Raw genomic sequence first — 22,571 nt, 5'->3', positions numbered from 1 at the left:
GTCTAAATTATGTTTTGCCAACTGGCACCCTGTTTTATCAACAAAGAGACAATCAGAATACCCAGTGCCCCTTCCGCTGCTGGTGGAAAACTGAGTACGTTTTTTTCAGTTTTAGAAAGACTCTCCATGGCCCTAAGGATCAGAAGAAAAGATTCTTAAACCCAGATTCAGTCTTTCACCATGGGGTGTATTTCCTTCTTTATAGTTTTCTTTGTTTTCTAAAATTAATTTTATAATGTTATAAATGGGAGAGGACTTTAGAAAGAAGATGGAAAACTAAGGAAAAAATTAATTTATACATGAAAAAGGAAAGTTACATGATCCAAAAGGAAATACTGTTAATCTTACTTTTAATGAAAGAACTATAAATTCAAATAAAATTCCATTTTTTAATCTAAAAATAATGGCAAAAAAATTTAAGTGGTAATACTCAAAGCTGCTAATGAGATACTCTCAGACAATGACCTTCATCCTCTGCTGGTGGGAGCACAATTGGTCAAATGTTTCTGGAAAGTAATTTTCCCAACATATGAAGAGTCTTAAACATTTACAAACCTAATGTGCAAAAATAGGAGTTTCAACAGTTAGAAAATGTAATTTTTTTTAAAAATATCATTTATGAAAAATGTCCATGCCCTTCTGAAACTGATAGGTGTCGTTTCAGGGGGCTCCAAGGAGCCTGGTCCTTTATGTCTCAACACAGAAAGAATTCAGCGAAAGGCAAAGTGATAGATAAGAAGTGATTAATTAGAATAGAACACTTGTGAGGCTTACAAGTGGGCAGGCAAGAGTTGCTCTCCCCTGAGTGCTTAGTGGGTTACAGTTTTATAATCAAAGGAAGAGAGGGGACGGGGAGAAGACCTTCTTTGTCTCTCTTGGGTAGATGTCACATTTCCATAAATGATTGTTTTTTTGTGTGTGCACAGAGCATGTGCTGGGGGTCATTAACTTGATGACACCACTAGGCAGGTTGTAGGCCTTATTCTCCACTATTGTTTTATTGTTTTTAGGGCATCGGGCAAAGAGCATGTTTTGGGGGTCATTAACTTACTGAGCTCACTGAGCAGGATGTAGGTCTCATGCTACTATTGTTTTATCGTTCTGGGGCATGTCTCGTGCTTCTGTTGCATGATTTTGTTGCTAATCAAGTTAGCTTGATTTTGTTGTTAAGCAAGCCAATCTGGCTTTGATGCTAAGCAACTTGTTCTGCTTTATGAGTCAAGCAAGCCCACATTGTTTCAGGATTTTCCCATTACTTTCTTGAGTGATCATTAATCTTACTGTGGTCTCCCAAAGCCCCCTAAATTTCCCTCTCTATCTACAATTCCCTAATGGGGTTTCTAAGCTAACTATTTGACTATCCTACTCAATCCCTTGAGTTTGACTATCCTACTCAATCCCTTGTGACCTTGAATGAGAAAAAAAACGATTTATATCTTTATTTTCACTAACGTCTGACTTAGATTATTTCCTTCTATTATGAATGCAGGCAGAACCTGTTGACACTGTTATATTCCCAGCATCTAACATAATGCCTGGCAGAGTTGCTCAGTAAATATTGTAGAAGAAAAGAAAGAAGGGGTGGAGAGAGGGTGGTTGGAGTATGTCAACTGCCATCAACAGATGGCAGGATACAAGTACTCATTTTCTCCTCAGTCATCCTCTACCTTCATCAGTAATGATATCTTCATAAACTTATCTTGTGTAGCACTTCAGTGTTTTGAACTGTGCCCTGTTTAATTTGCTCTCCTTAAGCATCCTGTGAGGTAGGAAGGGTAGATATTATTCTCTTCACTTTTCCTATAAGAAACCAGGTTAGTGAAAATAAATGTCTTTCCTGTGGCCCCACAGTGGCTAAGGATCAGAGTCAAAACCAGATACCCAACCCTTTCAATATCTAGTTCAATGGTCTTTCCCTTTTATCAAATCACTGGTAATTGATCACTGTGAACCAGTTTTCACTAAGACCCTATAGAGTATCCATGGTGAGCAGGCAGCCAGACATTTGGGAGGATTTCCATTTAGCCTCAAGGTGTAACAAGTTGGCCTTCAGGGACTCTGTTCCTTGGCCAGATGGAGTCAACACTTTTGTTGCAGCTGTAGAGAGCATTAATAAACTTCCTAAACAACAAGGGAGGTGCTGACTCCATTGTACCAGGAATGTCAGAGGTTATTTCTCCAACTATGAATTTTGGGAACCTATATGTTAACATTACACAATGTGACAAGCTGGATTCAGAATGGGCTTTGAAAGAAGAAAGATTCAAGCTGTGTGCAAATTTTGGCTCTGCTACTCATAGGTATGAGACCTTGGGCAAGGTATATACTTAAATTCTTCAAGGGAGCCTTGGCTTCCTGATCTGTAAAATGGGGTGACAAATACCTTCCTCACAAGTTCTTGGAGGAAATAAATAAGAGAAAATGCATATGAAAATCTCAAGCTCAGGGACTGGCACAGTCCCCCTGGCTAAGTAAGTGAATTTTTAAAAAATGTGTTCTTTCCAAATCAAAAGTCTGCAAAATTTCTGATTCTAATGATATAAGGCTTTGATACTGCCAACGTCCTTTTGTCTCCTTTAGTCACTGCATTCTCATTCAATTAGCTATCTTTCCTAAAGAAGTGTGGATTTGTGGAATATAAAAGCTCAAGCTGAGCTTGATTCTATTCCATTATATTAGCCCCCAGGGCAAATGAGAATTCACATTCCTTCTATCTGAAGCAATTTGAAATGGCATTCTTCTCATTTTCTCTTTTATGTTGTTGGAATTGCTTATTTCTATTTTAGTGTGATCAATTTAAAAATAATGAAGTGTTTTAGAGATAGTTTTCTTTTGTAAATCCAGCTCCTTCCAAAATATCACATAGTCATTAATATGCTTGTCTTATATCTGTTTTGTTTATTTAAAAATCATAAACTTACGGAGAATAGCACTATTTGATAGGAGATAAGAAAACTTTTCTGTCCTGTTTCCAGTCTGGGGAGAGAATGGTGGAAATGGCTTTTTAGTCTCCAGGCTCTGCCTTCCTGATTTTCAGTCTACCATACCACATTGCCTTTCTGAAACTTAAGCGGGAAATAACGTAAAGCAATAACTTACGTGTTTCATTAAGCATTTCAGGTAATTGGCCAACATTTATAATAATTTCACATTAAGTTATTACTTTTTTTTTTTTTTTTTTACAAATCCCTTACATTTATCTGTTATAGTTCATTTTTTTAGCAGATGTCTTTCATAATTTTATCACACTTCTTTCAAAAATCCTAAAATGTATGTGTTTGGTACTTAATTATGTAGTAACAATATGTCAGATACTACATTACTATTACTAAATTGAAGAGACTGAGAAACATTTTTTTCTGACCCACAAGAAAAAATAAAACCCTTGAAAATCAAAAAAAGTAGAAACATCACTCACTAGATTTAGAAACTAAGAATAGGAGAAAAAAACTTTTTTCTTCAGTAATTTCAAAAATATATGTTAAATATGCTTAATACAATAAAATTTAAAAAGCAACTATACTCTGATAAAAATTAATTTTAAAAAACAAAAAATATGCTTAATATTTGAATATTGTGAAATATGATAGTGTGAGATGAAAGACTATTTGATCACAATTTATTGTTTACTAGGACTGTGTATTTCAGAGGATTCACCACTTTTTTTTAACAATTCTTTTGGTAGGTGATTAACTGTGGTTAAGACATTAACTGATCTTTATTCTTAAAGCTCCTGAGGATCAGATCTGCACTGAGTGCAGGTATGTCCACTGTACTCTCTGAAGAAAGAAGTCCCAACATTTATTCCTGCAACAGTATTGTTTCAAAGCCTGAAAAGTCAGCTAATATACTGCAAAAAGAGAAGGGAAAGTTTGCTAAGTAGGTATTGTCTATCCTGGAACAGAAAACCCACAGAATTCTGGATTTGAAAAGGTTGTTAGATCATCCTAGTATAACTGTTTCATTTCAACTTGAGGAAACAAATTTAGAGAAGTAAACTCTAGTATTTACAAAGGTATGTGAGTTTGTGTGTACGTATGAGTGTGTTGCATTTGTGCAGAGTCTAGTAACTAGATAATCTCTCTCTACTTAAGGAAATGGGCTTGGAAGTATAGCTTGAAATTTGGGTTAATAAAAGGGGAATTTCTTCAGAATTGAGGTTTATTAGGTATTAAAATGGTTTACAAAGAAAGCTTGTGCATACTTTACAAGGAGTAAGTTAGATTGCCTTAGAGCTATGTCATCCTAAAAGTTTATGGATTTTTAACTATGTGGGCTTTTAAACCTACCCAAAGGAGAAAAGATCAAATAGGCAAAAAATTAATCTCTTCCTTGTTTTTTTAAGAATTTGTTTATTCAATGATTTTGTTCATTCAATAAATCTTATTGAATGACTAAGGAATCAAATGTTGAATCAGATCCTTGGTTTTGAGACATAAACCAAACATAGTTCCTGGCCTCAAAGATCTTCCAAACTAAAATAATTTTGTTTACCATCGATAGTACTGAAAAAATAACTTCTGTGTAAAGACACTTACCCAGTAATTAGTAAAACAAAATAACCATGAAATAGTAGAATTACTTATAATTTTTTTTTCTTTCAGGCCAAACACTATTCAAAGTAGTAATCAAATCTCTCTCACCTAAAGAGTTAGTTCGGATTCACGTCCCTAAACCTTTGGACAGGAATGATGGGACATTTTTAATGCGATATAGGATGTATGAAACTGTCAGTGAAGGGCTGAAGATAGAGGTCCTTTATGGTGATGAACATGTCGCTCAGTCTCCCTATATTTTGAAAGGTAAGTAATTATTACATAAACCAGAGCCAGCCTTATGAGTAGACTCCATGGCTTTCAGAATGCGTTATGATGACCTTAAAGTCATGTGCAACAGGGTAAACATTATATATGTATCTTCTGGAGCTCAATTTAACTTGATATTTTAAGGGAGAGAAAAACTAAGTAACTTAAAGCGATTTAAATGACAAGCAAAAAAATCTTGTGTGTTTACCCGGGTAGTTACCATTTTTAGTACTCTTCATTCTTTTGCATAGATACATATTTTCATCTAGTACCATTTGCCTTCTACCTAAAGGATTCCCATTAGCTTTTCTTTTAATGTGAGAACGCTGATGATTAGTTCTTCCAGCTTTTGGATATCTGAAAAAGTCTTTATTTTGCCTTTATTTTTGAAAGACAGATGTCTTTCAAAAATTATAGGTTGACAGTTTTTTTTTCTTTTAGTACTTGAAATATACTGTTCCACTGTCTTTCTCACTTGCATTATTTCCCATGATAAGTCTTCCATCATCTATATCTTTGATCCTCTGCTAAAGGTTTTCTCTTTATCAGTTTTTTTGAGCAATTTGATTATTATGTGCTTTGGTGTAGGTTTCTTCATGTTTCTTGTGCTTGGGGTTTGTGGATCTTTGGGTTTATAGCTTTCATTAAATCCAGAAAAAATTTGGCCATTATTTCTTCAAATATTTTTTCTGTTCTACCCCAGCTCTCCTCCAAGAATTCTAATTACCCATACATTAAACTTGAAATTATCCCACGACTCAATTATGCTCTTTTCATTTAAAAATATGTTTTTTCTCCATTTCATTTTGTATAGTTTCTATTGCTATATCTTTAAGTTCACTGATCTTTTCTTCTATAACGCCCAATTTGTCATTAATTCCATCCACTGTATTCTTCATTGCTTGATGCTTTCTCATCTTCTTGGGCTTTTCTCTAGGATGCAGTTAAGTTATTTGGAATTAGTTTGATCCTTCAAATTTTCTTTTACAATTTATTAGGCAGGCCCAGAGCCATGTTTAGTCTAGGGCTAATTATTCCTTACTACTCAGGCAATACGTCTCTGCGTACTCTATCCAACCTCTGTGAATTAGAATGCTTTCCAGTCTGGCTTGTATGAATAGGCACTATTCCCAGCCCTGTATGAACAATGGGTATTGTTGCCTCTAATCCTTATGGATGGTTCTTTCTCTGCCTTGGATAGTTTCCTCAAACATACATATTGGTCAGTATGCCTTAAATATTTGAAGGGAACCTTGTACAGATCTCTGGAGTCCTCCCTGTGCAGTGAGTACGTCCTACAACTTCTAGCTGCCTTGATCTCACTGGACTTTCAGCTCTTGTCTCCTCAACTCAGTGAGACTGCTGGGCTCTGCCTGGATTCCTCCTCCATGTTCCACAACCTAGAAACTCCCTTAGGCAGTAAGCTTTAGGAACTGTAGGGTTTACCTCATTTGTTTCTCATCTCTCAAACTCATTGTCCATTGCCTGATGTCCAATGTCTTAAAAAAAAATGTTGTTTCATATATTTTATCTGTTTTTTGGTAGTTTCAGGTAGGAGGGGAAATTGGTCCCTATTACTTGTCTGAAGTAGAAATTCTCAAGACAATTGAATAACTTTAAAAAATTATTTTTATATTAAAACAAATATGGATATATTTTGAAATAAGATATAAATTTTGCATAAATTCTTTTTTAAATGAGTCTTCAGAATAGTTTTATACTTATGTCTGGCCACTTTAAAATTACACTGCAAGATGCCCTTAGGTTTCATATTTCCTCTTTGAGATGCGCTGACGGAGGTAGTTTTAGGGACTCAGAGGAAGAGACCTCATCTTGTCTTGAAAAATCACCACCCCTACTACATAATCATGCCTGAAAAGTAATACGTTCTCTTTTTCCTTGTTAAAGGGTAAGTTGTTTTATGCTCATCAGCCATTTATAACTCATTAGAAATAAATTTTTCAATAAATTGACCGAGAGTAGGTTATATTGGGAGAGAGCATATGCTATACTAGGTTATCTAGGGTGGGGTGAAAAGGGGATAGAAGGTGAGAGCACAAGACTCTGACATTACTACTTTTACCACTGATTTGTTTAGGGCAGATTATCCCTGTCTGGATAATATTAGAATTTACCAAGAAGTCATCCCATGCTCACAGCAGGGGCAGAAACAACTCCCTGTGTTGCAGTGCATGTTAATGGAGCTTGGCATTGTATGTGTTTTGCTTTCCTTAGGACCAGTGTACCATGAGTACTGTGAGTGTCCAGAAGAGGATCCTCAGGCCTGGCAGAAAACTCTGTCTTGTCCAGCCAAGGAACCACAGATTGCAAAAGATTTTGCTTCTTTCCCCAGCATCAATCTCCAGCAGATGCTAAACGAAGTTCCAAAAAGGTTTGGGGATGAGAGGGGTGCTATTGTTCATTACACGATTCTCACTAACCTCATCTACCGGAGATCTTTAGGGAAATACACAGACTTCAAAATGTTCTCAGATGAGATTTTGCTGTCACTGGCAAGAAAGGTATGAGAATGAATTCATTGATTCTAAAAATAGTTGAATTATTTATTTGTAACATTTAATTCTTAGAATAATAATGGTAAAGAATGGAAATGGATTCCAGGCTTGAAAATGTGCATCTGTCTGCCACCTGAGTGTTCATAAGTTCTTCACCTTTATGGATATCTCTCTCCTTTAATATTTAAGTTAAATGGCTTGAGGCCCCATCCCAGGTAAGTAGGCCATATAGTGCTCTCCCAAGGTTTCTGTGAACTCCCAGACATTTACAGCTGCAAGGTGACTTCTTCAAGTTCCCCAATCCTGCTGAATACTCCTTCCATTCAGATTTCACTTTCTACAGCAATTTTCTTCTTGCCACCTCAAAATAAGTTGAACTGAGGACACATTTTCCTTGTTTTATCCTAAGTGCATTGCACACTTTGTTGAATGTTGGGGTAACAGAGAGAGGTTATTTTGTGCCAATGCAGAGTAAACAAAACAAAACAAAAATACTAACGTTTAAAAATAGACATCCCTGTGTTAATCAGACTCTCAGTCATCCTTGCCTCTGGGAATTTCTCACTGGCTGTCCTTGATCTTCAAGTCTTGGCTTCTTACTAAACATGACTGGGGCTTCTGTCTTTCAAAAGACTTCTCCACATCCCCAGCAACTCCTCCCCCAATCCCTCTATTCAGCCCCTCTTTCCACATTTGCCAAATTCCTATAAATTCCTCTTAAGCAGAGCAATTCAAACTGCCTTTTGTTCTTTCTTGTTCCTGATATGCAGAGTAAAGGATGAGGATGGGCATTGTTTACCTTTCTTACCCAGAAAGACCATCAAGGTAGTTTTCTAAATCAAAAGCCAGCTTTCCTGATGTGAGTTATACAATTTCCCAAGCACATGGAATATGGGGCTGCAATCAATTCTTATTTTAAATAGCAGTTGCCTCCTACCTCCCCATCAGCCCACCGTATGAGCATATGAGCATATTATGGGCATCTGATCCTAAAGGCGGTTCTTTCTTCCTGGGCTACCATCAGTCCACTCTGCCCTGTATTTCTGTATCTTGTACTCATGTGGTTTTTAACTAGGAATGATTTTGCCCCTTAGAGGAATTTGGCAATGCCTAGGGACATTTTTGGTTGTCTCAGCTGGGGAGTTGCTACTAGCATCCGGTGGGTAGAGGCCAGGGATTTTGCTAATCATTCTACAATGCACAGGACAGCCCCCACAGGAAAGAATTACCCAGACCAAAGTATCAATAGTGCCAAGACTGAGAAATCCTGCTCTACAGTGAGAACTTCTGATGTGGAGCTTACTAATGAGCTACTAAATGATAACAGGGAAGCACTAAGGTGAATAGTCATATCCCTTTGCCCTTCCCTTTTGTTCCAGGTTCTTTGCCCAGTGACTGAAAGGAGATCTACGATAAGTGAGACTCACCTCTGGTCTTTGAACAGCTCACTCTAGTGGAACTTGTTTTTGTTATTCAGAAGTGAGGATGGGATATAAATACAAACAAGTAATTGTACCACAACATGATAGGCCCATAAGAAAAGTAGGTACCCAGGGTTAAAATGTCTGAGGAAGGCGAGTCATAGAGGAGGTAACATTAGCTCTGAGTGTGAAGGATGAGAAAGGAGACTGCCAAGTGAATAAGTAGGAGAAGGGCATTCTAGGTGAAGAGAATTACATATTAAAGTGGGTGGCATTTTCAGAGAGTAACTAAAGTTTTCTGGTACACGGGCAGATGGAAGATGGATTCAGAGCTAAGCTGGAGTAAGACAGTGGGGCCTGAATTCCAGCCAGAGAGTTTAGACCTTGTCCTATAGGCTTAAGTTTCTGTTAAGCTTAAAAGTAACATTAATTTGGGTTTTAGAAATTTGGACAGTAATGTGGAGAGCAGATTAGAGTGGGGAGAGGCTAGAATCAGAACATCTAGTAAGGGACAACTATTGCAACAATCTAGGCAAGAGATGATAAAGGCCTAAACTAAGGCATTGACCATGGAGATAGAAATGGATAGCAGATTCCAGAAACAAACATAGATGTTATAAAAAGGCTTGACAGTGAAGGAAAACAAGGGCTTGGGTCTAACTTTGTAGATTCTCACTTAAGCAGCTGGCAGAAAAGGTGCTTGAAGCCACTCATTCACACCTTTTTACACAGTTTCCATATCTATAATACACAACAGTTTTAAATGCCACCTCTGAGCAGAGGTAGCTAACTCCTGCTCAAGTGAATTGTCATGTACAATCCTCACCCTTGATTTTCTGATACTACTGATGACTGAGAGGCATCCTTCTCTCTTCTACTATTTTCAAATTTCAGTTTTATCAGAAATATTTTAAAAGCCAAAGAACTGAAGCATTTAGTATCCAAGACTGAGGTCTTCCCAGCACTGATAAGCATTCTTTTGTTTATTTAGGTCCTTCTCCCAGATTTAGAATTTTATGTTAATCTTGGAGATTGGCCTTTGGAGCATCGAAAAGTCAATGAAACGCCTGGCCCTTTACCTATCATTTCATGGTGTGGCTCTCTGGATTCACAAGATGTTATCCTTCCAACATATGACATCACCCACTCCACACTTGAAGCTATGAGGGGTGTTACAAATGATCTCCTCTCTATTCAGGGAAATACAGGTAAAAGTCATTCTCTAAGAAAAAGCTTAGAAGTAAGAAAGGTGAAAGGAATGTTCAATCAGAGAGAGTATGTGTATATATTTAAATAACCATTGTTCTTATTTTCTAGCCAGGAAAAAAGAAAAACAGCACTCTAAACTCTAAAGTGGTTTTTGTTTAGGATTCTTCTAATCCAGAAATTAAAGATATGTGGATTAGGCTAGTAATGTCCAGAACCTACTGTAACTGAGTCTCCTTTGAGTTGGTCACTTGTAAATACCATTTGAAAATACATATTTGGTAAAACTATCATTTAACTTAATTCTGACTCCAGTGCCTTTATATTGCTGGATGAAATGAGAGAGAATTCTGAAAAATATAAAATTATATTCATATGTAAGAGAATTGTGATAACAGTATAATTTGGATATTACAACCTCCAGCACCGTAAGAAATTCTCCTCTTCCCTCTTTCTGCCTCTCTTGATCCTTTACAATCTGAATTCCTTTCCTCCTATTTGATGGCCTTAGTTTTATGGTACTACACACCTTTTTATTAAACCGAACTCCCTGAGTAGAAAAAACCCTGCCTTGTCTTAATAAGTCTCTATTTCTGTTTAGAGCAGTTTAGTGGACTTATTTAGTAGACAAGACTAGAGACTCCTTGTAAACTCTCTAAAGGTAATGGGAAATGAAAACTGACCTACTTTTTATTTGATAACAGTAAATTCCTGAAAAGTATGCTAAAATAGTAAAGAGGTTGACCCCCTACAGTTTCTATGTTTTATGATTTATCCCTTAGAACACTGACAGGTGTTAACTAATGACTTCTTTTTAGAATAATAGAAAGAGAGCTAAATTAATTCTTCCAGATTATTTCCCTCCCAGGAAAGAGAGGATATAAATATATATACATAGTTAAGCTATACAAAACTTATTTGCATTTAACAACATATTAGAAAAAATCTTCACTGTATTCAAAAGTGATATGCTCAAAATTCTGAGCAACCTAAGAATTAAAGATGTGTGGATGTTACTTAATTCTATACTTTGTTCTAGTCACTCTAAGAACAAAAGCCTAGCTCTTTTTTTTTTTTTTTTTTTTGTGAAGCACAAAAGACGGAAGAAACTAATGCCTTGATGAGTAAGCCAAGTCATGGAATCTCTTTTTGCTTTGAACTTGATCCAGCATTATTTTGGATAATTCCTAATGTCATGCAATAGAAACTCCACTTTTTGAGTGACCTCTCACTAGTACACAAAAGGATAAAATTAGAGCATATTTTTCGAAAGTAACATTTACTTTAGATGTGTTGATGATAAAAGAGCTTTAGCATCTTAAATGACATAGGTAGATTAAAGATGATTATACTTACCATAAGATAAAAATGTCAAATTCATAATTGTATTTTTTTATGGTCTCAAACCTCTAGGACCTTCCTGGATCAATAAAACAGAGAAAGCTTTCTTTAGAGGTAGAGATAGCCGAGAGGAGAGGCTCCAGTTGGTGCAGCTGTCCAAAGATAATCCACAGCTACTAGATGCAGGAATTACAGGATATTTCTTCTTCCAAGAAAAAGAAAAGGAGCTTGGAAAAGCTAAATTGATAGGTTTCTTTGACTTCTTTAAGGTATGCAATTAAGTCTTCCTGGATAGATATGAAGTGATAAACTTGTATTAAAAGTCAACCAAATAGCTGGGGTTGGGCAGATTTCTCCCATCTTGTGACCCAACACACACTTTCTTATCAGGCATAGGGAATTATGAAACTCATGCAGTTTCTTTTTTGTTTGTTGTTGTTGTTAACTTTGTCTACCAAATAGCTCAGAACTGTATTTAATACTCAAAAGATAGTACAAGGATTAACCTAGAGTTTTGGTATATTTCCCTGTTTTCCTCTTTTTTGTATTTTTTTTAATAAACTGGGAATATAAATGTCTTTTACATAAAACGATCTTGTAAATAAAAAGAGTATGAATTCTACGCGAGTAAAATGGGGTTCAAGTCCTGCCTCCAGTCCTGCCTCTGCCACTAACTATGGGGCTTTCATCTCTTAGCACCTCTCGCCTCTAACATGTGTGAGCCTGCCTAGCTCCTTCAGAGCACTGTATAAGGCTCAAAGGAGATAGAGATGTGACAATGTGACAAAATCTGACTGGCTGGTAAAGTCCTTGGTATCAATTATTTAAGAAAAAAGTAATTACCAAATCTGTTAGTATATCCTGTTCCTCTCAGTGTGATATAATGAAGAGAGCATGGGATTTGGGCTCATAGAATAGAGGTTTATAAATATCTCTGAAACAAATTTTATCATTAATAAAAAAAAAGAGAGGGACATGATAACATCTGCTTCACATTATTACAATTGAATGAAAAGTGACTTTGAAATGTAAATCAAAGTTCATTAATCCAACAAATATGTCCGTACTGTGTCAGCAGCATCACACTAGTCCTTAGTCTTCTCCAGGCTTCTGTCTCCTCAACTCTAAAACCGAACTTTGAGATAATAATGCCTTCCTTTTTCATACTAACATGGGTTTAAGGAACAAATGAAATAAATGAAAGTATAAATTGTTATCAATATTAAGCTTTACTAAATACAGAGCTTTGGAAATAGTTTTCTTACCTGGTTACAGAAATCTGAATTTCCCATTACATAGACATAGTTGAAATAGGTATCCCTATTTCCTAAAATTATTTATTATCTTTAAGTGTGTTGTATTTCTTAAAATTGACCTGTTAAATGCTACTTATGATTTTAATACAAAGAGAAGATGTGTGTTACAAAATAAAATATAAAACTTGTAAATACTAAAGTTGGGAAATAACTTCTTTATATTTAATGTTACAATGTTGACAAGAAGCAGAAGTGAAACAAATGACTGTTAAAATTTTTGTTTATGTTTGTTTTAATCTTTTAGTACAAGTATCAAGTGAATGTGGACGGGACTGTGGCTGCTTATAGATATCCATACCTCATGCTTGGTGACAGTTTGGTTCTGAAGCAGGACTCACCATATTATGAACATTTCTATATGGCACTAAAGCCTTGGAAACATTATGTTCCAATTAAAAGAAATCTTAGTGATCTACTAGAGAAAGTTGAATGGGCCAAGGTATGCTTTCTGCCATTTTAGTTTCTTTAGGCAATCACAAATTCACCAGTATTAGTTACACGAGTTCCATCATAACACAATTTAATTTGACATAATTTAGTCGAAAGAAATGTTATTTTGTGAAATTTTTGTTCCCTTGAAATATCTGAAGAATCAACATCAGGACAATTTTGAATACCCTCTATCAATGTTTGAGGATTTTTAGAAGATTTGAAGTCCAGTATTTATATAATAAAAGAGTATAGATTTTTCTAAAGTATCCTTATTCATGCACACATACCAAATGCAAATTACATACACCAAATGCAAATTACAGATTAAAAAGACCAGGGTTAAAGTGCTTTATGCACAAGAAAACATTTAAAGCAATTATGGTACCCTTTTGTTTTCCCCAGTTAGAAAAAAAGGCACAAGTTCTTTTTTTAATTAATTTTTATTGGAGTATAGTTGATTTACAATGTTATGTTAGTTTCTGCTGTACAGCAAAGTAAATCAGTTATACATATACATATATCCACTCTTTTTTAGATTCTATTCCCATATATGTCATTACAGAGTATTGAGTAGAGTTCCCTATGCTATACAGTACGTTCTTATTAGTTATCTATTTTATGTCAATCCCAATCTCCCAATTTATCCCTCCCCCTACTCTTTCCCCCTTGGTAACTATAAGTTTGTTTTCTATATCTGTGACTCTATTTCTGTTTGGTAAATAGGTTCGTTCGTACCATTTTTTTTAGATTCCACAAGTAAGTGATATCGTATGATATTTGTCTTTCTCTGACTTACTTCACTCAGTATGACAATCTCTAGGTCCATCCATGTCACTGCAAATGGCATTATTTTGTTCTCTTTTATGGCTGAGTGATATTCCATTGCATATATGTACCACATCTTCTTTATCCATTCCTCTCTCGATGGACATTTAGGTTGCTTCCATGTCCTGGCTATTGTAAATAGTGCTGCAATGAACATCGTGGTGAATGTATCTTTTCGAATTATGGTTTTCTCTGGATAACAAGTTCTTAATGAATCACAAGTTTCCCATAAAATAAGAACTCTTTCTTTAAAAAAGGAAAAGTATTAAAAAGCTCTTGTGTTTTATTGTGAAATTATAAAATTTACCCTTCCATTGTAAGACTTTATTTTGTTTCTGAGAAGCAATGTGGCTATGGAAATAACTGGGTGCCCCTGAGGCAGAATATTTTTGTGACCCTTTATAAAGAGTCAGAATTGCTTGCAAATGGCTTTTCCTGTGGGCAGCATGATAGAATATTAGCTATTTTCTAAAAGTATAATTAGGAATGCTGACTATTCCTGGTACTGAAGGAACAACCTGTGGATACTAATAACTGAATTTTTTATTACAACAATAATATAGTCTTTCATAGGTACCATTTTACAACAACTTTTTGGCTCAGACTACATATTTAAATGGAGCTTTTAAGAGATGTTATAAAAACTAATTCATTCTATTCTAGTTGTATTTTAATATCAGGCAGAGAGGGTTAGATTAGGGGAACAGATGATGAGCCCTAGACTTCCTGGGTAGCTAGGAAAGTACCAAGATAGTCACGATAGGGGCTGTATGTGGGTTGTTGCACTGGGCGAGGGGGGATCCAAACAGGTATGATTATTTCTATATAGCAGAGATGTCTAGGAAAGTACTTTGTCTATTTCCATAGCCTCATTCTTAAGTTATATTTTCATGTTTCATCTCTCCCATGCTGTTCACATTCAACCCTACATCTGTCCTACCTCACATTCACACTTAGCTTTCTTTGTGAGTCACAGGAGTAATCTTCGTTCATTGTTTCTTTTTAAACTTTTCAGGAAAATGATGAAGAAGCCAAGAAGATTGCAAAAGAAGGGCAGTTGACTGCTAGGGATCTGCTACAGCCACACAGGCTTTACTGCTACTATTACAGAGTACTACAGGTCAGTTCAGAGGATCCATCTGCTTCGTTGAGTGTCCTCAGACCAAATGCATGGCCTGAATGCTTGCTTCCTAGAGGGGTTCAAGAGTCAGTTAGCCTGTGGAACTCTGCCTATGCTGAGGCGCCAGCCTATAGAAAGATAGTGCTAAGTCCCTTTGTGGCCTCCATATTTTTATCTCCATTCAGTATTATGAAAAACAATGCTTAGCGCCATTACAAATATAGATTAAAATCTCTGAACCTCAGAGAACATCTTTCCTCATATGGAAAATAGGAGGGTTGGACTAGAGATCATTAACATCTCTCTCTGCTCAAAATATCTACCTCTTTGTTCTCCTTACTACTTAAGAGTCGCGCTTTTGCTATCAGTACAGGATGGAAAACAAATATTTAATTTGTTGTATAAAACAAACAAATGAAAAATACAGTTGACCCTTGAACAACATGGGTTGGAACTGTGCAGGTCCACTTACATGTGGATTTTTTTTAGTAGTAAATACTACAGTACTACACAATCCAAGGTTGGTTGAACCCACGGACATGGAACCGTGCATACTGAGGAATCACATATATGGAGGGCCAGCTATAAGTTATACACAGATTTTCAGCTGTGCCGAGGGTCAGTACTCCTAACCCCGACATTGTTTAAGGGTCAGCTTTATTTATAATCTAAAACCTTAGGGCTGAATTCTGAAGTACAGATATTTACTGTACTTCCAAGAATCCAAGGGCTGGTTCTTTGAATAATTAACTTGTGTTTTACTCAGTAAAATTTAGCCAGAAGAGAAAAATAAGAAATTATGTTTTTGTTGTTAACCTAAACTTATTTTTCTGTGAGGCAGAAAAAAAATAAATTTCCTCAGATGCCTGAGGCTACTACCCTCTCACAGAAAAATTAAAATGATTAATTACACCATTTATTAGAAGCAGCCTTTTCCTTAAATGAGTTCTTTTCCCTCTGCTAGTCTGGCTGTAATTTTAATAATAGGAGTTTCTCCCTCTGAAATATTAATTAGGTTCATGTACACATGTCAGTATTTTGTTGGATTTGGCCCAGGACCAGGAATGTACAGCTAAATGTACATGGAACCACTGAACTGAAAAATCCAATGTATAGGAATATTTCAGTCAGTGGCCAAAAAGGAGGGACATTTCACAGGCCTGTCGCCATTTACAAAGTGTGTGTGACTACAGGCCTAAAGGGAAGGATGTGTGAAACCACCAACTTTATTGTGAGATGCTTATCATCTTTGTTCGCTGATTTGAATATTCAGCAAAGTTAATTATTCATTAACACGTGGAGGATGAATTCGAGAGGTGCTGTTGTTCAAGTAGGGACATCCCGTTACAAGAGGCTTCTTTCCTATACATAAAATAGTGGATGGGGCTCCTTGCTAGATTATGAAATATCGCACTAGTGCCTATAATAACTAAAGTTAAAAGGTAACTTTAGGACTGAGATAAACCAGACCTTTGGTTTTAGTCTGAAGATACATAGCCACTAGAAACAATAGCATGAGGGGAGCAGGGAGGATTCAGTGGAATGAAGTTTGGACTTTCCATTGCCTTCAAACACATTCCAGAAATATGCTGAGCGCCAGACCAGCAAACCCGAAATACGTGATGGAATGGAACTTGTTCCTCAGCCGGATGACAGTGCATCTATCTGCCAGTGCCACAGGAAAAGGCCTTTAAGAGAAGAGCTTTAAGTCAGCCCATATTCACACTCCTGTATATGCCAGCAACGTCTTTCATGGCAGCATTCAGATGGAATCTAAGCTGTGAAGACTGTGAAGACAGCCTGGAAGACTGTATGCTGGGGACTGCTTCTCTTGGTGGCTTCATACAATGTGGATGGATAGAGTAATATGAGCGCAAGTATTACCAAATATCTTAGGATATTAATATCTTTTGAGTAAACACTGCTATTATCAGCATCATAGTTTCTCTGAAAAGAAAACTTGGGGATCCTAGTAGATAGCGAGGCTTGCCAAAATATAAATAACTCTCTATGAAACTATTTACATTGTATTTATTGGTTTGTTTCTATCCCTTGTTCACTTTCCCTCTTCCCCTTCCAATGATGAAGAAAAAATATTTTTGCAGGGCTTTTTTTACCCCCTCACTGCATAACTTCTCCTCCTACAAGCTGCTTTTGGCATTCAGTAATAGCAAGTTTCCTCTTGGAAGGTCTGATATGAATAATTAAGGAAGATGAGAATGACTTTGTTATTAAAGGTAGCTTGGAGACTATGAAGGGAAATTATTTTAAAGCTCATTCATATCTTTTTAAATAAGTTTTACCAAGGCCTGAGACAAAATTAAGGAGAGGTAGTGCCTTAAGCTAGTTAATTCCCAGTCTATCTGAGTTGGACACCCATCAAGGACAACACAGTTATTAAAGTAGATGAGAGCATCCTATCGGTATCTTCATTATCTATATATTGAATAGATAAATGATAACTGTAGTCAGATAGGGATCTTTAATTCTTTTTAATCTTTAAAAGGGATGCTTGAAAAACCTCTGCAACAAGCTGCAGGAAGCCTGGTATCTTGGGATTCACTAATAAACTAATGACAAAAGCAAGCATCCATTCTTCACTGCACCCCTCCTCTATTTGACTGTGCTGTATTGCTAAGATAAAAACTTTGGAAATTTCCTTTGCCTTTTAGGACAGGGTGAAGTCTTTAAGACCCAGAAATTCATTACACACTCCTTGTAATACCACCAATATGAGATTCAATTCATTAAGAACACACTCCCAAAACAAGAAATATCCACACTCCAATTTAAAAATATTTACTCTCCTAATTGAAATATTTACTTAACCTGGAAAACAATGTAACCACTTTAAAATAGTCATATCTATTCTTTACTGAACATCACTAGGGACACAGAATTTTTTTAACTAGACAAAAGCAAAAGCACATTTAGTAACAGTGTAATCAAAGCCAAGTATCCATGGAAAACACTAACACCCATCAGTTGTGCAAAAGCACAAGTGCACAAGTATAAAATAAAGGGCAAGCTGTACAGTGACCAGATCCTAAGGAGGAGAGGGGTGTGAGGATATGTAAGTTAATATAATAACTACATTTGTCAAAATAAGCTATCAACATTTTGTTTTTATTAATAAAATGTTGGAAACACCTTAAATAGCCATCATGAGGGAGCTAGCTAAATATATAGCTATACATCAAGGAATACAGTACGACCATTAAAAAGAATGAACTATCTCTAAATGCACTATCATGAAAGATCTCCATGACAGTGTTCAGTGAAAAAAGTAAGTTACAGAACAACACATATAATGTGAAAACATTTATGTAAAAAAATATATCCATGTGGTTGAAAGTTTAGAAGGATATTTACCAATATCTGAGGACAATGGAGAGAAGGGAATTTTTTTTTTTTTTTGAGAGAAGGGAATTTTTACTTTTTGCCTTATACCTGTCTATGATATTTAAAATGTTTTTACTGTAAGTATGAATCAGATTGGACAATAAAGAAAAATACAAACCTAGGAAAAGAAAATAAATGCACAAAAGATATACATAGGAAAATAAAATGGATATTTATATTTTCCATTATGCTATTTTTAAATCTACTATGTCTAGAGTTTTATATCATGTGACATATTATTTACACTTTTTAAATAAAGTAAATTTTCTAAATTAAATTTTGAAACAGATAAATTTTGTTTTTTAAGAAAGAGGATTGAATCACCTATAGCTTTGGTATTTCTGTAACTGGGTTGGTCTAATTTTAATTCTATTATGTCTTCATGAATAAATGAATCAAAACTTCTACCACCAACACTAAATCCCTAGTGAGTAGAAATTAATATTAAAGGAAAAGATATTTGGGCTTGACACCATTATTTTCTGTTATTTCAGGTGAAAATACTGTTAAGTGCAGTGTCTTTGTCAGTTCACGCTACCATTATAACAAATATACCATAGACTGGGTGGCTTTGACAGCAAATATTTATTTCTCACAGTTCTGGAGGCTGGAAGTCCAAGATCAAAGTGCCAGCAGATCTGATGTCTGATGAGAGCCCACTTTCTGGTTTGCAGACTGATGCGTTCTCATTGTATCCTCACATGGCAGAAAGCAAAGAGAGAGGAAGCAAGCTATCTCCTCTCTCTTCTTATAAGGGCACTAATCCCATCATGAGGACTCCACCCTCATGATCTAATTAGCTCTCAAAGGCTCCATCTCCAAATACCATCACATTAGGGATGAGGGTTTCAACATATTAATTTGGGGGGTGGGGTGGGGACAAACTTTCAGTCCATAGCAGGCAGGGAGAGGAAAAATTCTCCCCTGACATAATAAGGACAAGGTTAGAAGAAATATAAATTTCTTATTTGGAGGGATAGGAAATCATCCTTGTGGTGGTAAGGCATGTTTGACTTCAAATAGTTGAGGACAAAATTAACCAGACTGTAAAAATCCCTCTTTTATGCACAGAACCACAGTTTACCCTATCCCAACCACTGCTGTGCCTACCCCACACCAACCTCTTGTGGAGCCATTCCACTTACTGAGATCAAAGTTGTCTCTTTTAAGCCAAGTTGTCTCCGTAGAGCTGTGTGGAAGAAGAAGCCACACTAAACTTTACTGTGATAACCAACACTGCAACATTTCTTAGACACAAGAAAAGAAGAAGACTGGAGTTTGTTTATTCTATGGGAAGAAATAGCAAATCCTGGAAGTGTGCACGGGGAGGTTAGGGGGTGGTTTATGTAGAGGGAGTTATATACAGCCAGAAGTGAGGAAAGAAAGTTAGAAAAGAAGAAATATTTTCATGAGCTACCTGTTTTTTGTTTCACCCCCAACTAGGTGTACTTCAATACAATTTGATGCTAACCACCCAGATTCAGCATCAGATCCCACAGGTTTAGGGCTCACTGTTCCACAAGACTGCCTTTACAGACACCAGGCAAAAGTGAGGTCCCCAGGCTACCCACACTTCTGACCAACTGGCTGCAAATTCAGGGGTTCCCATGACCCCTCTCAGGTTCAATAATTCTCTAAAACAACTCAGAGAACCCAGGAAAATGCTATACTTAACCACTACAGTTTCATTTTAAAGGATACCCATAGGGCATGGTCTAGAAAGGAACACAAAGCTTTCATGCCCTCTCTCTGGGGGGCCAGGGCATGTCACCCTCATCATTGTGCTACTAATCAGGAAGCTACACTGAGCTTTGGTGTCCAGAGTTTTGGGGGCAGTCTCATTATGTAGGCATGATTGACTAAACCACTGACCATGTGATTGAACTTAATATCCAGCCTCCTTCCCCTCCCAGGAGTTTGGACAGCTAAAGTCCCAATCCTCTAATCATGTGCTTGGTCTTTTTGGTGACCAGTCCCATTCTGAAGCTACCTAGGAGTCCCACCATTAATACCTCATTAGCATAAAAAAGACTTCTTTCTATCACTCAGGAAATTCTAAGGGTTTTCAAAACTCTCTACCAGGAACCAGAGACAAAAATCAGATATATTTTTTATAATATCACAACACCTCTGAGAGCCTTGGAACTGAGGACTACGTAAGTCACCAGGCTTGATTCAAGGGAATGAAGTAGCAAGATCAACCTCACTCCAGAAGGTTTGGGACAAATACCTGAGTATTATAGTATGTGTTAACCAAATCCCATATAATTTAGTTCATAGTATATGATAAGGGGATATTTTAAACAGGCAGAGTGTAGTCTCTCTCTGATTTCTAAGGGTTTTTATCCACATCTTTAATGTGAGCTAGTGGACAGCAAGAAGTAACATGCTTCAGATGACAACGAACCAGCTAGAGAAATATAAGAGCTGTTTCCCCTTCAAACCCCAGCCCACCCCCATTCTTTCTCCTTCCCAAAGAGTAACAAGAACCTTCTGCCACCACCTATATAACTGGTACCACTAGCACTGCAGCTACGGAACAAGCACTTGTCACCTAGGTGGGCTGAATAAGTCCTAAAAGGAAAATGGCTTGTCTTCTGCCCATGGAGGAACTCCTAAAGAATCAGACTTTGAAGGCTAGTGGGATTTGATTGCAGGACTTCGACAGGACTGGGGGAAAACAGAGACTCCACTCTTGGAGGGGACACACAAAGTAGTGTGTGCATTGGGACCCAGGGGAAGGAGCAGTAACCCCATAGGAGACTGAACCAGACCTACCTGCTCGTGTTGGAGGGTCTTCTGCAGAGGCAGGGGGTGGCTCTGTCTCACCGTGAGGACAGGGACACTGGCAGCGGAAGTTCTAGGAAGTATTCCTTGGCATGAGCCCTCCCACAGTCTGCCATTAGCCCCACCAAAGAGCCCAGGTAGGCTCCAGTGTTGGGTCGCTTCAGGCCAAATAACCAACAGGGAGGGAACCCAGCCCCACCCATCAGCAGACAAGCATTTTAAGGTTTTACTGAGCTCTGCCCACCAGAGCAACACCCACCTCTACCCACCACCAGTCCCTCCCATCAGGAAACTTGCACAAGCCTCTTAGATAGCCTCATCCACCAGAGGGCAGACAGCAGAAGCAAGAAGAACTACAATCCTGCAGCCTGTGGAACAAAAACCACATTCACAGAAGGAAAGACAAGATGAAAAGGCAGAGGGCTACGTACCAGATGAAGGAACAAGATAAAACCCCAGAAAAACAACTAAATGAAGTGGAGACAGGCAACCTTCCAGAAAAAGAATTCAGAATAATGATAGTGAAGATGATCCAGGACCTCGGAAAAAGAATGGAGACAAAGATTGAGAAGATGCAAGAAATGTTTAACAAACACCTAGAAGAATTAAAGAACAAACAAACAGAGATAAACAATACAATAACTGAAATGAAAAGTACACTAGAAGGAATCAATAGCAGAATACCTGAGGCAGAAGAACGGATAAGTGACCTGGATGACAGAATGGTGGAATTCACTGCTGTGGAACAGAATAAAGAAAAAAGAATGAAAAGAAATGAAGACAGCCTAAGAGACCTCTGGGACAACATTAAAAGGCAACATTCGCATTATAGGGGTCCCAGAAGGAGAAGAGAGAGAGAAAGGACCCGAGAAAATATTTGAAGAGATTATAGTCAAAAATTTCCCTAACATAGGAAAGGAAATAGCCACGCAAGTCCGGGAAGCGCAGCAAGTCCCATACAGGATAAACCCAAGGAGAAACACACGGAGACACATAGTAATCAAATTGGCAAAAATTAAAGACAAAGAAAAGTTACTGAAAGCAACAAGGGAAAAAGGACAAATAACATACAAGGAAACTCCCATAAGGTTAACAGCTAATTTCTCAGCAGAAACTCTACAAGCCAGAAGGGAGTGGCATGATATACTTAAAGTGATGAAAGAGAAAAACCTACAACCAAGATTACTCTACTCGACAAGGGTCTCATTCAGATTCGATGGAGAAATCAAAAGCTTTACAGACAAGCAAAAGCTAACAGAATTCAGCACCACCAAACCAACTCTACAACAAATGCTAAAGGAACTTCTCTAAGTGGGAAACACAAGAGAAGAAAAGGACCTACAAAAACAAACCCAAAACAATTAAGAAAATGGCAACAGGAACATACATATCGATAATTA

At 37.0% G+C, this 22,571-nt stretch overlaps 1 protein-coding gene across 3 annotated transcripts in view; it reads left to right on the top strand.

Annotated features, from left to right (window-relative positions):
* Window positions 1–18,609, top strand: part of POGLUT3 (protein O-glucosyltransferase 3) — a 56,282-nt gene extending 37,673 nt beyond the window's left edge. For all 3 annotated transcript variants that reach the window (XM_061203894.1, XM_061203892.1, XM_061203893.1), the window contains 7 exons: window positions 4,605–4,802; window positions 7,041–7,327; window positions 9,734–9,950; window positions 11,362–11,558; window positions 12,850–13,044; window positions 14,878–14,982; window positions 16,565–18,609. In XM_061203894.1, coding sequence (XP_061059877.1) covers window positions 4,706–4,802; window positions 7,041–7,327; window positions 9,734–9,950; window positions 11,362–11,558; window positions 12,850–13,044; window positions 14,878–14,982; window positions 16,565–16,690 — 1,224 coding nt within the window. In that variant the 5' untranslated portion in view covers window positions 4,605–4,705 and the 3' untranslated portion in view covers window positions 16,691–18,609. The remainder of the gene's footprint in view (window positions 1–4,604; window positions 4,803–7,040; window positions 7,328–9,733; window positions 9,951–11,361; window positions 11,559–12,849; window positions 13,045–14,877; window positions 14,983–16,564) is intronic.
* Window positions 18,610–22,571: the final 3,962 nt, after the last annotated feature.

The sequence above is a fragment of the Eubalaena glacialis genome, chromosome 10, assembly GCF_028564815.1.
Source record: "Eubalaena glacialis isolate mEubGla1 chromosome 10, mEubGla1.1.hap2.+ XY, whole genome shotgun sequence".
In the NCBI taxonomy this organism is placed as follows: domain Eukaryota; kingdom Metazoa; phylum Chordata; class Mammalia; order Artiodactyla; family Balaenidae; genus Eubalaena; species Eubalaena glacialis.
The sequence above is the reverse complement of the archived record's forward strand: the minus strand, read 5'-3'. Positions and strand labels throughout refer to the sequence as shown.